The 18,261-nt window shown below is 44.3% G+C and overlaps 1 protein-coding gene across 1 annotated transcript in view; it reads left to right on the forward strand.

The window, feature by feature from the left end:
• The first annotated feature begins 6 nt into the window (after nucleotides 1–6).
• The window catches only part of Ankh (ANKH inorganic pyrophosphate transport regulator), a 146,677-nt gene continuing 128,422 nt past the window's right edge, over nucleotides 7–18,261 (forward strand). The window contains exon 1 of the mRNA XM_008821772.2: nucleotides 7–338. Coding sequence (XP_008819994.1) covers nucleotides 243–338 — 96 coding nt within the window. The 5' untranslated portion in view covers nucleotides 7–242. The remainder of the gene's footprint in view (nucleotides 339–18,261) is intronic.

Consider the following 18,261-nt stretch of genomic DNA (forward strand, 5'->3'; position numbering starts at 1 on the left):
TCGGCAGAAGCCTCCGCCGCCGCCGCCGCCGCCGCCACCGTCCCTCCTTTTTTTCCCGGCAGATCTTTGTTGTGTGGGAGGGCAGCAGGGATGGACTTGCGCTCGCCGAGCTGCTGAGCCGCCGCGCTTGCACAGGGCGCCGCCGTAGCCGCCGCCCCAGGCCCCTACGGACGCGGCCTCCGCCCGCCCGCACCGTCCCCTGGCCCGGCAGATGTGCGTGGGGTCAGCCCACGGCGGGGACTATGGTGAAATTCCCGGCGCTCACGCACTACTGGCCCCTGATCCGGTTCCTGGTGCCGCTCGGCATCACCAATATAGCCATCGACTTCGGGGAGCAGGTAAGCCCGGCCGCGCCCCGCCGCCTGCGCCTGGCCCGCGCGCCCTGCCTCGGCCTTGGACGCCCCGCGCCGAGGATGCTGGCAGAGGGGAGTCACCTGCCCCGAGGCCCCCGGACCCTGGAGCGTGCGACCAGCGCTTGCAGCTTGTCAAGGGTGACTTTTCCAGCACCCGGTTCTCGACCCCCCAGATATTCGGGAGACTTTTTCCGGCTGTCTCTGGAAAATGGCAAACGACGGGATGGTGGGGAACGTCACCTATACAAGGGGTTTTCGTATACAGGATGAGTATTATGTAATTTGTGATTATGTAAACCTCGGGCCCACGACTACATGTAGTTTCCAGTATAAGTGCTGGGTTTTTACTTACACATGTTGGTGATGGTGCGGAGAATCTGCCCTACAGTGTCTCCAAGTTGATTTCCCACGTAATTCTAATTTTTACCTTTTTGGTTCCTAACCTAGGATTAGGGGTGTCCCAGAGGCGTCTGGCTAAGCGGACCACTGACTGTATCTCTACTTTGGGATTTCTTTTTCCTTTTTTTTTCCTACCTCTCGGACCAGTAAAGAACCGGAGCACATTATGTTTGCCTGCTCGTCCTTGGTTCTTTTTTCGTGTTTTCTCCATGTGGCGTCATTGCAAATCTGGTGCTGTAGGGTCGCCAGCAGCGTTGGGGCCCCGGAACCCCGCACTTTGTCTGTGGGAACCGTTTTTACGGGGTTTCCAGCGGGATGCAGTTGCATTCTAAGGCCTGGGAGAGGATTTGAGAATGGGAGCTGAGTATTTTCAGGCGTCTAGATTCATTTTTCCTTTTTACTGTGCTTCAAACCAGTAGGGTAAATGCTCTTTTGTTCCTTCTGAGGACTTGTGTGTTTGGGGTGGAGATGAGTGGAGTTCTGGAGAGCCACAGGGTGAGCAGGTGTAGCTCATCTCTCTGGAGAATTGATTCCTATGTGAAGGTGGAGGGGTGACATGTGAATATCAGGAAAAGGAAGCATCTGCTTCATATGCATTGGAGATGATTACAAAATGAAAAGTTAAAAATTAAAAGATCTCATCAGCTTTTGTCTCTGACCTGTCAAGAACCAAAGACTGGCAAAATCATTTAAAATGTTTCTTGAATGAGTTTTGTTTGTGATGATAAGCATCTGTTTGTGATGTCTTCAGAAAATGTGGACAGAACTTTCAGAGTGGAAATTCTACTATGAGCAAGATTCTACTGAAAACTTCATACAGCTGCATGTAGATGATCCTGTAAAGGCATCACACAGTAGTGGTCCCCAGCACCTGTGTTGGGGGGGGCTATCAAGAGACTTCTTCATGAACATAATCACAGTGTATAGACTTCTCTGTCATTTTTAGAGCTGTGGCAGGGAGGAAGCCCAAATACTATGGAGTAATCTGACATAATTTTCCAGATCTGTTATCACATTTAAAAATTTTTGAGCTGCAACAGTAACCAAAACTGTCGGGATGGGGTTGAATTCTCCACTAAACAATAAAGTTCTGTGGAATGAAATGACCTGCTTTTAAATATTGGACATAATCACCATAACAAAGAATGAGTATATTTATTATTGCAGACACTGATTTTGTAGGACCATACAGGTATGTAAGACACCGTGATAATTATATAGAACTGTCTTCCTGTCTCCATTGTTGCAGATTGAAAATCTAAAGTGTTAATCACTTCTGTTCCTGATCATCAAATGTGTGTTTAGAACATCTCAGCACATGCTACATCTGAAGGATGAATGAGAGGTCTAGGCTACACAGGTAGTGAATGGCAGACCTGAAGATCAAAGCTACACCTACCCTGGCCTTTGTCAATCTCTTAGCCTACAGCAGTCACGTTTGCACAATGCTATTTGTTCAAGATTCTTAGAAATTTAGAAATAAGTTCTAGCTTTTCAGATGCTCTGCCTAGGCCTAAATTTAATCTTAGCTGTCATATTTTGAACCTTCAAAAAATTTAAATTGTGCCCGGTGTGGTAGCACATGCCTTTCATCCCAGCACTCTGGAGGCAGAGGCAGAGGCAGGCGGATCTCTGTGAATTCAAGGCCAGCCTGGTCTCCTTAGAGAGTTCAGGCCAGCTTGGGCCACAGGGAGACCCTGTCTCAGAAAAGACCAAAAAAAAAAAAAAAAATTACATCATTTATTTATTTATTTATTTAGAGAGACAAAGAGTGTATGGGGGGGGTCACACATCATGGCACCCATGTGGAGGTCAGAGGACAATTTTTGTGGTGCCATTTCTCTCCTACCTTTATGTGGGTTCTGGGGATTGAACTCTGGTATTTTTGAGACAGGGTCTCCCTGTAGCCTCAACTGGCCTGGAACTCATTATGTAAAACAAACTGGCCTTGAACTCCCAGAGATCTGCCTGTCTCTGCCTCCCAAGTGCTGGGATCACAGGTGTGCGCCACCATGCCCGGCCTCGACTGCCAAGCTTTTGAGGCAAGTAGTTTGCAACCTACCGAGCCATCTTGCTGGCCCTCTGGTGTAGTTTAGACAAGGTATTTCTTTTAAAATATCTGCAAATGCCCATGTGATCTCACCAGCTACAGAAGCTACAGAATTCTTGATTGATTTATTTCTTTTTCTTTTCTTTTTTTTCTTTTTTTTGGTCTTTTTGAGGCAGGGTCTCCCTGTGGCACCAACTGGCCTGAACTCACTATGTAGACCAGGCTGACCTTGAACTCACCAGAGATCCGCCTACCTCTGTCTTCCGAGTGCTGGGATTAAAGGCATGTACCACTATGCCCGGTGCTTTTCTCTTTTTTCAGACAGGGTTTCACTTTGTAGCCTCAAACTGACAAAAATCTGCCTGCCTCTGACTCCTCTGATGATTCTGGGCCTACAGACCTATGCTCTACACTAGGTATAAGTCTCTGATTTTCTTAAAAGACAAGTTCACCTAGCTAGCACATGCCTTTAATCCTAGCACACAGGAGGCAGAGGCAGGTGGATCTCTGAGTTTGAGGTCAGCCTGGCCTGCAGAGAGTTCCAAGCCAGCCAGGGCTATACAGTGAGACCTTGTCTTAAAAAAAAAAAAAAAAAAAAAAAGTTGTATAGAATAAAGAACTATTTTGAAAGGTTCTTAATAGCACTGAAAATGTTAAGAACAACTTGAGAAAAGAAAGCTGCAGTTGTTCTCAAAGAAATGTATTCTGCCTAGTGCCAGATCACCCTTAGGTGATAAGATTTCCTCCCCCAGTCTCCCAAGACAGGACTAGAAGTGTGTGCCACCAATGCCCAGAAGTATTTCAAATGGCTCTGAAGGAGTCACTGGACTTAGGAGGGTACAGTAGTGTGATCATTCCAAACCTGAGGCCTTTGTCTTTGGATAAAGACCTTTCTTTACATATGGATTGTTACTGCTAGAGTAAGCTTCATAACAGGGATGTCAGTGTTTCTCAAGGCAAATGTGATAAACAAGCATCATATTCATGTATGAATATGCCATGTTTTTAAAAATGTTTCCTTGGCCCATCCTTTTTTGAATCTTTTTAAAGATCTCCGTGTGTGTGTGTGTGTGTGTGTGTGTGTGTGTGTGTGTGCATGCCACTTGTGTGCTGTTGCCCAAGGAGGCCAGAAGAGCACGTCAGATCTCCTGGAGCTGGAGTTACAAGCTGCTGTGAGCTGCCTAATGTAGGTGCTGGGAACTGAGCTCCTCTAGAAGAGCAGCAAATATTCTTAACCACTGAGTCATGTCACCAGCTCCAGCCTATCCTTTCTGAAGATAGCCCTTTCTAATACAGGAAACTCAGAATTAAGCTTCTGAGTTATGAGTGCCTTGAATTATTAATGTCATAAATGGGGGGGCATAGAGAAACCCATGAACAAAGAAGTTCATAAATGCTCTTCCTGTCTGCTGAATAGAGAAACAAATTTTCATTCTGTCCCTGACAAAGTTTTCCACTGGACCAAGACTTTTAGGAATAGAAGGGGGCAAATGTTGTGTGAGGCTGAGGCCTGTATTGGGAAAGGACTTCATTCAGGGTCACTGAGTAATGATGGGAGGTCCAAGGTGGATTTGCCTAGGGTAGTGATCAGAGTGTCTACTGTGAGCACACTATCCAAGTGCTTAAAGACAGAAGGGCCAATCCCTAGCGAAGTTTCTAAATAACAGCAGGGGAGACCCCCTCCCCCAACCAACCTGTTCCGTCTTAGTGATATAAATTTCAATATAATTTTTTTCGAATTATAAATATGTGTGGCCAAGGTGCTTTTGGGCATGCCTGGACTCTCAGGGCTCAGGAAGCTGAGTCAGGAAGTCAGTCCAGGCTAGATAATGAGAACCTGTCACTGTTTTTTTAAAGTAATATATTTTAATTGTTTAAAGTTTGATAAGAACTAAAAAAGCAGGGACATGTTCAGTTCTACTTCCACTATGAAAAGAAAACTTCTTTAATAATTTGGATATCTTTTGCCAGCCTATTTTTGGTTGTGTGCCTGAACCATTCATGGCTGTGCCAGCTCCCCAGCCCAACCAACCTATTTTTTTTAAAGGTGTATGTGTAATGCTTTACAAGACAAGAAAGCATTTTCCCCAAATCATTTAAAAGTGTTTATGGGGCTGGGGATGTAGCTCAGTGGTAGAGTACTTGCTTACCATGATTGAGGCCCTGGGTTCAACCCTTAGCACCATCACCATCACCCACAACAAAATCAAAAGGAAAAAGGATTTAAGTATGACTTTAAATGACAGCATAATAAGTTTTATTTGACTTTATGAATGTGCTGTAATTCCTTTTGCTATATGTTATCCTATTATTTAAACACTGTGGTTTCTTGTTTGTATTTTTGCAATATAAAGTTTCAGTGGATATCTTTATGTAACTGGATAATGTGCTTTGTCTGGCCACCCTGGGCTTTATGCTTGGCATACTTTGGTGCCTATTCCAGTTTGTCATTCATACATAGAAAGCACTTTCTTACAGTCCATATTTAGTCAAGGACACTGTGACTTTGGTCCTTACTTCTGTATTATGTTTTCAATCCTCTTTAGCAGTACACCTTCATTTAACATACTTCTCTTTAGATTGCTTAGGAAATCTGGTTGTTTGGAGAGCCACAGAGGTATAATCCTGCGGTTGGCTGGCCTGTTCCTTTGTTTATTTATTGAGGTGGTGTGATGAGCAACCTAAATGTTCCTTTGTCAATTTGCTTCTTTCCAAGCCTGTCCTTCATACTTGTAGACAGTGTCTACACCGCTTTCTAGTAACAGATCACTTTCCTTAAAAGTTGCTTTGAAAGGGGCTGGAGAGATGGCTCAGTGGTTAAGAGCACTGACTGCTCTTGCAGAAGACCCGGGTTCGATTCCCAGCACTCACATGGCGACTATGAATCATCCTTAACTCCAGTTCCAGAGGAATCCAAAGCCCTCTTCTGACCTCGACGGCATTGCATGACGCGGGTGCAGTCACATGCATGCAGGCAATACACTCATACACATAAAATAAAAATAAATAAATTTTTTAAAAAGTTGTTTTGAAGTAGTACAGTGTAATGTTGTTTATGATACAGAGCACTTGTTAGGTGGACACACTCAGCTTTACATTAGTGGTAAGTAATTTGGTTTGGGGTGATGGAGAAAGTCATGGTGAAATGGGACGGGTGCAGTCACGTGCATGCAGGCAATACACTCATACACATAAAATAAAAATAAATAAATTTTTTAAAAAGTTGTTTTGAAGTAGTACAGTGTAATGTTGTTTATGATACAGAGCACTTGTTAGGTGGACACACTCAGCTTTACATTAGTGGTAAGTAATTTGGTTTGGGGTGATGGAGAAAGTCATGGTGAAATGGGAGAAGAGGAGGCCTTGGATGGACAACCACTTATTTGGCATGTGTTCACTGGAAGCAGTTCAATTCCTACTGTACCATACCAGAGAGACTTGAGAGTGTCTTCATTTTTTAAGAAAGGTATATAAATTAAGTGTTTTTTTTTTTTTTTTAGCACCCATGGCTCTGTTAGTTGCCTCGGAGATTAAATATTTACTAGATACAAGCTATCCATGTAAGAGCATTTTCTTACAACTGAAGCTCATCCTTTTAATTGCAAATGTTTTCTTTATTTAAATATAAAAACTAATGTTGAACATCTACCTATATTACACATTCCTTTGCCCTTTTTTTTCTTTTTTTTGAGAAAGGGTCTCCCCGTAACTCCAGCTGGTATAGAACTCACTATGTAGACCAGGTTGGCCTCGAACTGAACTCACAGGAGATCTGCCTCATTCTGCCTAGGGAGTGCTGGGATTAAAGGCATACACCGCAACACTTGGCCTTCTTTACCTTTTGAAGTATAGTAAGCAAAACACAGTATAACATTTTTGGAGGTCTGTGAACGTTTGTCTTGTGCTAGGCAATCTAAGCTGGCTCCTGACACATGACATTCATAATACTCAATAGTTTCACACCAACCAATAGAAATTGACTTTGCCCATCCCAAACCTTATGTGAGCATTTCTCCAGTTGACTTTATGAGACTCTTGGGTATATAGTAGAGCTTAAAAGAATTTTTGTTTAAACCAGGCGGTTGGTAACTGACACGTTTTTTTCCTCACCCTGCAGTGTGCCTGCCTGACCTCTTCAATAATTGTGACAAAAATTTCAGTTCAAATAGCCAACACGTTGCTTTATGTTTTCTGCCTTGGATCTGGTCTGGGAAACTAAAATTCATTAACTTAGCAGGAAAAAACAATAAATAATTTTGGTGGCTGCTTTTGTGATACTTGTTTTCTTTCGTTCTGTTTCTTTTCTAGAGAGAGTCTAGAGTACTGCCAGAGAAATGATCTTAAAAGACAAGAAAGCAGTGCTGTATTGGATATGTATACCCTGCACTCAAGTTGCTTAGGTCCTGGCTAAGAAAATACAGATGAGGGCCAGGGGGTAATGGTGCTTGCCACCAAGCCTGATGACCTGAGCTCAGTCCCCAGGACTTACATGATAGAAGAACCAATTCCTGAATTCCTGCAAGTTATCCAAGTTGTCCTGTGACCTACATATACTACACACACACACACACACACACACACACACACACAAATAAATAAAAAAATAATAGAAAATACACATGAAACTCTTTTGCAACCAGAGCAGCACAGAACAAGCTGTCTAATTGGAAAATAGTTTACTGCAACCCACGCTTCACAAGCAGTCTGGGTAATTGCAGCTGAACACTCATTTAATGCTGGCAAAGAAAGAGCAAGATGTTTGCATATCGCCTTTATCAAGATGAGGTAGGGCCCTGTCTCTTTCTAAATTGTCTTGTGGTCAAAGTGGACAGCTCAGGTCTGCGGAATTGAAGACTGTGTGACAGGATAGGTAACTAAGCAGGCTTCAGACCAGGCTGTGCAAACCTAGGTTTGGTTTGGTTTGGTTTGTTTGTTTTGCTGTTTCCGTGGCTTTGGGAGCATTCTGTTCCCAGTCCAACAACCAAACACCACACCTGATGCTGTGATAGCTAACAAGTTTAAAAGACAAGGACAGCATTTAAGAGTTATCTCAGTCAACTAACAAGGTTTCTGGTTAAAGGTTTAAAGCTTTATGTGGTGGCTTCTTCATGCCAAAAGTGGTTTGGAAGTCCATCTTGGGAAAACAAATAACTTGCCTATTTTTCAGAGCAGAGGGATTATTTATTCCCCTGTTCCCTGAGATGCTGAAGAGGTACTTGAAAACACAGTCTGTAGATCTTGTCCAGGGCCTGTGGAGAAAGGTTAACTAGCCTTGTTTCCAGGTGGGGTTGTGCACTTTGCAATATTAGCACTTAAAGGCCCTCACTGGTTTTTAGATTTTTGTTTGTGGGTTTTTCATTGTGTTTTTGTTTGGTTTCTGCCGTGCTGGTCTGGAACTCACATTCCTTACGCTTCAGCTTCCCCAGTTCTGGGATCATAGGATGCACCAACCACCACACCCAGCTCTGATTTCTTTTGTTTTTTGTTTTTGTTTTTGTTTTTGTTTTTTTACATGATTTCTTACTTTTTAAACAATCTCCTAAGACTAAGCTAGTATTGCCTTTCTGTACTGGGGTCATTTTTTTCAGTAAGAATCTGCAGTCTTCTCCTCAGCCTGGTCTGACCTCACTGTCCCCAGCCTCAGGGACAAACACTGCAGCTCCATCCATATCTGGGAACTGGGAGAAGTGAGACTCCACCCACATGCCACCCAGCCCCAAGGCATCTCCACACCCTCTCTAAGATAGGGGGTGAGGACCTCTAGCTGGGGGAGAGGGACTGTGAAAAGTAGGAATCCTGGATTGTTCGTTTCAAAGGTGACTAGGAAAGAAAATGGAACTGAGCCTCAGGACACTAAACTGGAATCATGACTGGAAAACAGAAGCTTTTCCCTAGGAGTTGGATGAGGTAAAACCAAGAAGGCCGAATTCAGCTAGGTGATTACAGTCTTCAAGAATTCAAGCAGACATGGCGTATTTTGAGGGACCAAAGAGGAGTATTTTTGTCCCAAGGTTTTAGGTTCTGAGAGTCCTTGTGAGCCCTTCACTCAGACAGCTGACTGCTGCACTGTCTTCAAAGCAGTACTAGTGAGTCCACCACAGCAAGAATTCCCCACGCTGTTTTCTAAGACACAACATTAAGCCAGGGAAGCATTTTCATCTTGGCTGCCTTCTGATTTGCCTTTGGGCTTAGGTGCAGCTGTTTTGTGTTTCCAAGTCTGCTTTTAAGATGTTTGTGCATTCTTTGGTGCTGTCCTGCAAACAGCCTGCAGAACTGCCAGCCCCTGGGTCTTGCAGTGAGGGGAATACGAAACTGCAAATTGAAAAAAAAAAATTTTGACTTCTGAGTGGTTAAAGTAATTCGGCAGGAAATCCACCATGGCTCAGTATGATTTAAACTTGCCATTTATTGAGAAAAAGTAGGATAACATGGCCACCTTCATGGTTTTAGCCTTGTCCAATGCCACAGTAACAGAAAGACAGCTTACAGCCAGCCAGGTAAGGGCCAAGGTATTCTTCAGACCTCACATCTTGATATCCTGTTTCCAGAGGACTTCCAGAGACCTTGTTTCTTTGGAATGGGTGATGCTTTCAGATGCGGCATTGCATCATCTGGGAAAACAGCTGTTCTAGAGCCTGACTTGCAACAAGACACTCCTTATTTCTGCTCCCAGGCAGAGGAGTGACACTCTCTGGGCTCACAGCTGACAATCAGGCTGGGCAGGTGTAGGCTGTTAGTCCATGGGTAGCTACTGAACCTCCCTAGGCAAACCAGTCCTTCCACAGTGAATACAAAGGAGGCTGGACTGAATTTTAGGACCTTTTAGGAAGGTCCCTAAGGTGGTGGCAGCGATCTTCAGTCATTGAACTGAAGAATTCTCTTTGTTTTTCGGAAATTCTTACTCAGGTGTCTTCTTTCCGAGAGGGACAGGGGACAGTCCCTTCTTTTAGAAAAGTGACATGTAATTTACATGCATATGAAATCTACAGCTCTTAAACTTACATACAGATCCATGCATTTTGATAAATGGCAAATGCAGGCCTGTCAGCAGTCTGTACTCATCAGTATATGGAACATGCCCATCAGCCCAGAAAGGTCCCTGGTGACCCTTTACTGACTTCATGACCACCTGCCCTGGAGGCAGCTGCTATTCTGACTTCTGTATTGAGCTTTGTAACTGCTCATGCAAAATGACACATACCACGTATGTTCAGTACTCCAAGAACTAAATCTGGGGCCACTTGCTTATTACAGTACATATTATCATTTCAAAATCATCAAATGAAATGTATTCTAAAAACTATTATAGAGTATGGTATAGTGTGTATATACATACACATACAATAAACTTTTTAAGGCTTTAAAATTATAATGTATTACAAGACATTATGTTAAATGAAATATGCCACATACAAAAAAAGACAGTTGGTGGCCAGGGCAGTGGGGAATAGGGAGCTCTTCAGGGGGATATAGTATAGACTCTCAGTTTGAGGGGTTAAAAAATGTTCTGGAGCTAGACACTGGTGGTTGTACGGTGTGAATATGGTCAATGTGTTCCAACTGCACGCTTGAAAATCATTGAAAGGATAAGTGTATATATATTTTTCTCAAAATTAAAAAATTCAAATAAACCTGATAAGCTACTGAGAAATGTGGTTTTGAAGACCCCCAGTTAAACTACAGGTTTTACTTTTATTGGTGGTGGCTATCATTCTTTTTATTATTAATTAATCACTTAATTTTTATTTTATATGTATGAGTGTTATGCCTGCCTGTGTGTAAATGCACCCATGTCGTGCAGTGCCTGCAGAGGGCAGAAGAGGGTGTCAGATCCTCTGGAACTGAAGTTATAGACAATTGTTAGCTGCAAGAACAGCCAGTGTGCTTAACAGCTGAACTACCTCTCCAGCCCTGCTGTTTGTAAAAAAGAAAATTCACAGGGCAAAAAGAAAATAAGAAACCTATGAAGTCTGCTGCCTAGAAATCTATGACTTACTGGAGTACATGTTCTTTTCATCTGTTTTCTATGCTTTAGAAAAAAATTGCAACTGCCCAGAGTGGTGGCACATACCTTTAATCCCAGCACCCGGGAGGCAGAGGCAGGCTGATCTCTGTGAGTTCAAGGCCAACCTGGTCTACATAGTGAGTTCCAGGACAGCTGGGTCTACAGGGAGACCCTGTCTCAAAAAGAAAAAAAAAAAGGAAAAAAAAGAAAGAAAAAAATTACAACCTTTTCCCATTTTGGTTTTTTTTTTTTGGTCTTTTTGAGACAGGGTCTCCCTGTAGCCCCAGCTGTCCTGGAACTCACTCTGTAAACCAGGCTGGCCTTGAACTCACAGAGATCTGCCTTCCTGTGCCTCCTGAGTGCTGGGATTAAAGGCGTGCGCCACCATGCCCAGCTACCTTTTCCCACTTTATATAACAGGCAATTTCTCTTGATTTGAATATTTGACATCTGAGGATTGATGCTCCTAGTGTTCAGTCATGAGACTATTCCATCATTTATTTAATCATCCTGCTAGTTAGGTCGCTTCTGTTTCATTCCTGTAATACATGATGTTATGAAAGCCTTTTGTGTAGAAACCTTGATGCATGTCTGATTATTTCTTTGGAAGAACACTCAGAAGTCCTGGGCACAGTATGTACAATGCCTATAAAAGTGGGTCCAGTTTACCTTGGAGGCAAGATTCAGAGCTGTCCTTGTCCCTGGCATACAGTGGGTATTATTTCATACATAGGAATTGTTTCATGGTCTGTGACTTCTGTATTTTAGTTATCAAGCCACATAATTTATTTTATTAAAAGCACTTTTAAATGTCAGTTCCTTAAGGATATCATAATAAACCAATTCTGGATTTTCTTTTCACATTTTGGACCTTGGGCCAGATGCAGGTGCAGGAGGGTAGGGATTGTGTTGGTTTTACTGGCAAAATTCAAGAAGTTTTGCTTCCTAGTGAACACACTTACAAGAAAGGAGAAAAATAATAGTCTTTGCTGTGAGCCAGGCCCTGTCCTAGGCGAGGGCATGCCCTGAGCTGTCACTCTCCCTGCCTTGAAGAGAATGGATGAATAGCTAAGGCTGGTGGAGTGTCTGACTGACTGATGGCTGATGCTTAGCACCCTAGGAGAATGGTGTTGGTGATTTTATAGAGAAAAGCAGTAGTGATAGAGGACATGAACGGAGAAATGCATTCTCTTTCATTTCATGCTGACCGTGGCTTCTTCCACTTTCCTGGTCTTGGAGACCATGCTGGGAAAAGGAGGGAGAGCAGAAAGGGTTTCCTACTAATGCTGGTGTGACTCTTGTCCTATAGTGTGTCCTCTCCTTCCCTAACAGTGGTCCAAGCTGATCTGAGCTTGTTGCATGGCAGCAACACAGATTCCTGGAAGTCAGGACCTTGGATTTGACTTCTGTCTCTGCACTCACTGGCTTTATGACCTTGAGCCATAAGCTTGGTACTGTGGCCTTTACCTTTCCCAACTGTCAAATGGTGGGGGCAAAGGGCTGACACACCTCTCTTTCAGGGAGTGTGCAAAAGTTTGAAAAGTATGAAGTGCTGTACATGTAGAAAACTAGTATTGCCAAGACTCCTGACTGACATTTTTGCTTTGTATCCATCCGGTGATTTGCATTAAGGGGATTTCTTAAACTAGAGCCAGCTGAGCTAGGGGCACATAGATGCTTGGAACACTTGGATTTTATAGCATACACGATATGTCTGGTCCCCCTCCCCGACCTTTTGGGAAAACACTTAGGGCTAGGTTTTGTATTGTGTATGTCTTTTAATTGGGTTACTAGAATTTAAGTACTGTACTTTTTGGAGAGATAGGTTAAATTTAATTTTCATTATAAGCTATTTTGTTTGACACAGGATGGTGGGTATGTATGGTGGCTATCATATATCAACTTTGCTGATCTGTTTGTTTGAGACAGTCTCACTATGTAGCCTTGACTTTGGAACTGGCTATGTAGACTAGGCTGGCCTGGAACTCACAGAGATCCACCTACCTCTGCCTCTTTAATGGAGTGCACCATCTCGCCTGGCCTAACCCCTTCTCTGATCTTAACATACAAATGGAATCAACCATTTCTGAATTTTGGCAGCATTTATGACAGGAACACACCAGACAGCTGTGAGACAGTGTGATGGCAAAATGTGGTGGCCGCATAATGTGCTGAAAGCTGTGACCCTCTTCCCCAGGTGCTTGATGCTGTTATTGTTCTTGGAGTGTTTTCATCCTTTTTATTTATTTTTTATTTTATGTGTATGTGTGTATTGCCTGCATGTATGGAGGGGCACCAGTGCCATGCAGTGCCCTCAGAGGACAGAAGAGGGTGTCAGGTCCCCTGTAACTGAAATTATGGACTGTTGTTAGCTGCCATGTGGGTGCTGGGACTCAAACCCAGGTCTTCTGCAAAAATAGCCAGTGCTCTTAACTACTGAATCATCTCTCCAGCCCCATGTTTTCATTCTTTTTTTTCTTTCTTTTTTTCTTTCTTTTTTTTGTCTTTTTTGAGACAGGGCCTCCCTGTAGTCCCAGCTAGTCTGGAACTTACTATGTAAACCAGACTGGACTTAAACTCACAGAGATCTGCCTGCCTCTGCCTCCCAAGCTCTGGGACTAAAGGCGTGTGCCACCACTCCATGGGTTTTATGTTTTCATTCTTAAAGGTGGACCACAGAGAGAGGCCCAGAGTGTGCTCATGAACATCTTCATTCAGCAGATGTTTCTGGGACACTTAGGGTGTCCAGGCTCAGGCCTAGTCAGTGACAGTACTCAGGAAGCTGGTGTGATGATGCATGACAAGGCAGGAGGATCTTTGGAGCCCAGGACTTCAAGGTCAGCCTGGTCTCCACAAAAAAGAAAAAGAAAAAAAGGAAGAAGACTGAAGCTACCTTTGCTTCACTTCAAGTGACTTTACCTAGTAGGGCAGTTGCCAAATAATGGGATCAGGGTTGAGCGGGCAGGGTGGGGCAGGGTGTGCTCTGGAATCCTAGTGGAGGAGCCAATCCTTCTGGTAAGGGAGGCCTCGGCTCTAGCGGGAGACCTGAAGAGAATGTGTCCTGTTCGGAAGGTGAGAGGAGTGACACATGTTGACGGCACTGGGAGCAGGGTGACAGGAAGAGAGGCTGGCTGACCTAGGGAAGCACAGCTGGACTTATCAGAGCCAGTCAGTCAAGGCACTAAATTTGGACTTGATCCTGAGTAGTGGGGAACAGCAGCAAAAGGTTCTCAGTAAGGTCCATGGTGCATGGGTATGCATAGTTGATAGATAATTTTGGTCTTAGTGTGGCTAATGAATGAAGAAGTGAGACTCTGGTAGAGTCCAAGTAGGATTCCACCGTGGTAACCATCTGTTAGATGATTGTGACCTAGAAGGGGTCCGGGACAACCAAGGGCTGAAGGAGAAGCCAATTTAGTACCAAATGGACCTGGCCATGTCCATGGATTTGATAGGGTGGCTGATGGGGCCACCAAATTTGAAGAGCATTAGCTCAAAGTAAAGAGTTCTATTCGAGGGCTAGTGAGATGGCTCAGTGGGTAGGCACTTGCCACTAAGCCTGATGACCTGTGTTTGAGTCCCCAGAACCCCATGGTGGAAGGAGAGAACCAATTCCTGAAAGTTGTCCTCTGAGTTCCAGATGTATGCTGTGACACACGTGCCCACAGACACACACATACACACACACACACACACACACACACTTTTTAAAGAATGCTGTTCAGTCTATTGTTAATTTTTTAATAGATTTAGGGAAACACTTTAAAGTGCTGGCCTGAAAGAATACAAATTCTGAGTGAATAGTGGGAGCTATAAAACATTGTATCTGGATCTTGATAGTTTATTTCTCCCATCTCTCCACCCCAGACTTCATCACATTCTCCCTTAAATGGGAGCATTTTTAGAGCTCTTTCACCTAACTGCAAATGCTATGAGTATTCATTTATTCCTTTAAAATGTAAAAATACTTTATTATGATACAGTCAGTTCTTGGCTATTTGCCTTAATGAAATAATAATATGGAAAATTCAAAACTATTTGTGACTACTTGGCATTGGGCTACATTAGGGCTTTGGGGGAAGCAAATTTGCATGATCATCATGCTCTGCTCAGGATGATATTACAGTCCTCCCTGAGCCTGGAGACAGCAGGGAGATGCCATCTGGAATTAAATTTGAAGCTCCTTAGCTCTGTGTTTCTGTATGCTAGGTGCTTGCTATATGAACAGCAGGGGGTGGACTAACCTTAGCTGGTATCCTTTGTTTGTTGTTTGTTTTTATTATTTACCACTTACAGTCTGGTTGTAATTCAGAAAATTCATTTCGAACACATTTTTTTTCCTGTAAAAAATGTTACAGATTGTGGCTAGATTTCTTTTTCTCTTTTGGTCTTTTTGAGACGGGTTCTCCCTGTAGCCCCAGCTGGCCTGGAACTTGCTATGTAGACCAGGCTGGACTTGAACTCACAGAGATCTGCTGGCCTCTGCCTCCTGAGTGCTGGTGCCATGACCGGGCTTGTGGCTAGATTTCTAAGCCACTCTACCATAGTTGTATCATCAAACTGTTAAAAGTCTTAGCCAGGCATGGTGGCACATGCCTGTGACCCCAGGACTAGGGAGACTGACACAGGAAGATCACAAGTTCTAGGCCAGCCTACAGTACACAGTGAAGCCCTGTCTCAAAAATGAATAAATACAATATATATTGGAAATGAGCCATAGTAGAAAAGCTACATATTAGAAGAGATGTAATCAAGGAAAACAATCTTACTAAAAGATACTCATCTTGCCCTTCTGAACAGCTGATTTGGTTGTATTGTGAGGTGGGTGATGGCTGTCTGGGGAGTAGGTTGGTGTCGAGGGATATAGAGATGGTATTAAATTAAAATCAGATGTCTTCTGGATGCATGGAACGCGTAGTTGTGATTATAATCGCTTGAAAACTCATAAATGAGGAGCGAGTGGGAGACATCCTCCTAAGGGACAGCTTGACAAGACTAAGAAGCCAGGAAGAGTCTGTGAAATAGACCTCTGGGTGAGACTGATGGAGGGGACTGGCATGAACTCTCCAGGATGAGCTGTGTCCTCTGTAGGATGCTACAAGACTCCTGCATCCCTGGGGCATCTTACACCTAGGACACTTGGGTTTGCTGAAGCGAGGAGTGGGGCAAGAGGAAGTGAACGGTCCTTCTGCCCTTTACAGGGAAGGACGTGCTTTTTGAGCAATCATGACTCATCGCCTATAACCTACTGTCAATTTTTGGACCAGCAAATTTTCTGCTGTTGGGGCCCCAAGTAAGATTTGAAATCTGTCACAAAACATACACATACACACACACACACGCACACAGAAAATATTTCCCTTCACCATCCCAGTACTAGAGTTACAGGCATGTGATACCATGCCCAATCAGAAGTGGACAATATCATGTCTGGATGCAGCAAAATGCACACTGTACTTTCTTGTCTGGTACACACTTCCCCTTTGTAGAGCACATCCAGTTTGCAAAGTATGTTCTCAGTGATCTGCCTGGGAGGAGAGCGATGTTCCTAGGGGGTGTCTAGCATGTGCCTGAATGCACACACCCCCAGCCGCTGGACCCCTTAATTTCCTTCCTCCAAGTCAAGAGCACCGTCTCACTTTCACCCTGCATGCTGCTCCTTAGTAGGGTTCCTTTTGGACCATGGAGGAGTCTGAGGGTCAGTGTTGGTGTTAGAGAGCTCTGACTTGCAGGGCTGAGGGCCACTGATGTAGCCTGTCATCAAAGGCTGGAGGCCTCCTCCCAGCATCCCCTTCCTTTGAGTGCCAAGTCCTCTGTCTCCTTCCCTCCCCTTTAAGAGTCATGTACTGCCATAATGAAGGAGGTAAGGGATGCTCCCTGCCACCATTGAGGCATGAGCCACCACCAGACCTGAGCAGGATTTAGCATCATTGCAGGCTCTGCCCCCTCCCCCCAGGTCTGTTCATAAAAGTTCCTAACATGTGACTCTGACTTGTGCCCCATCTCTCCCCAACCCTCCCCATCTCCCCTAAACTAACATGGATACAGTTCCTTCTCTCCAGGTCTGTTCATAAAAGTTCCTAACATGTGACTCTGACCAACCCTCTCTCCAACAACCCTCCCCAACCCTCCCCATCTCCCCTAAACTAACATGGATACAGTTCCTTCTCCAGGTACAGAGAGGACCACTTTCTTAAAATCTAATCGTTAAATTAAAAAAATGCTTGATGTGGGCTCTCTAGGCTTTAACTTGCTATGCCTTCTGGCACAGACTACCCTTTCCCTGCTTTTCAGCACCTTTTCATAAGTCAGGACTGTTTTAAAGATTTTTTTTTCCTACCCTGAAACTCATTAGTTTCAGATTGAGTTGCCCTGGTTGCCGGTGAGGTGAATTCCTTTCTTCTCCTCAGCATCCAGCTTCAGAGAAGGCGGACAGGAGTCTCATTGATTCCATCCTACCCTTCTGAGAGGTGCTATGCTGCCCCCATTTTATATGGAGAGGTGCGCACTGTTCCTTAGTCTTCCCATGAACCCCTGGGACAGGGCTGCAGTGTAACACTGCCCAACATCTCTCTGCCCACAGGGGTTTTCCTCTCCTATAAAACTGCACACAGTGGGAACTTCAGAGGGGCTCACATGACTCAAAACACAGAGTGAAGGAAAGCCTGAAGTCTAAGGTTCCAACGTAATTTTGTTAAGGTTAGTGCAGCAGTCTTCATCGTCTGTCAGACAGAGCCCATTTTTCTCTGTAAATGGAGGGTCAGTGAACCAAGTTTGTCAGATGTTTCTCTTAGCACACAGCCACGCCCTGGCATGCACATTTAGCTCAGGGTACGTGGCAGAGAAACTGAGGGTGCATTGACTGTGCCAGCAAACCAGTCCAAGCAGATGGGCTGTGTTCCCTCCCAGGGAGGGATGAGTGGTGACCTGGACTTGATGTGCAGGTTTGGCCGCTGGTCCTAATGTAGGTGCTGGTGAGAACAGCTGCTTTAAGGACCTCCATCCCCCAACACATCAAAACAGAGTTTAGCTGTATTATAGCCCAGATTGACCTTCAACTCGAGATTCTCCTGCCTCAGCCTTTTGAGATGGCCAGTGACAGGTGTGGACACCTCACTTGGCTGAAAAACAATTATTTTTGTGTTTGGTGATTTTTTTTGGTAAGAGAAGAAGTGTCCATTTTGTAAGGAGAGGGAGCAAAGTCAGCAGAAGCTGCCAGTCCCAGAGGGTCCATGGTAGGGAGATACACGTACAAGGTGGGAGGTGGGAAAGGATGCGTAGAGGGCTCCTGACTGCCCCAGCCCTGGAAAGCCACAGAAGGACTAGCATGCTCATCCAGGTGGCGTGAAAAGCTGCATCATCTTGAGTAGCGAGCTTGGTTGACTGACAAGTGTGTATCTCAACCCAGGCAGATGAAGCAGGATCTTCCAGCTCAACTGAATAGACCAGATATG

The sequence above is a fragment of the Nannospalax galili genome, unplaced genomic scaffold (assembly GCF_000622305.1).
Source record: "Nannospalax galili isolate Female #2095 unplaced genomic scaffold, S.galili_v1.0 scaffold207, whole genome shotgun sequence".
Lineage (NCBI taxonomy): Eukaryota > Metazoa > Chordata > Mammalia > Rodentia > Spalacidae > Nannospalax > Nannospalax galili.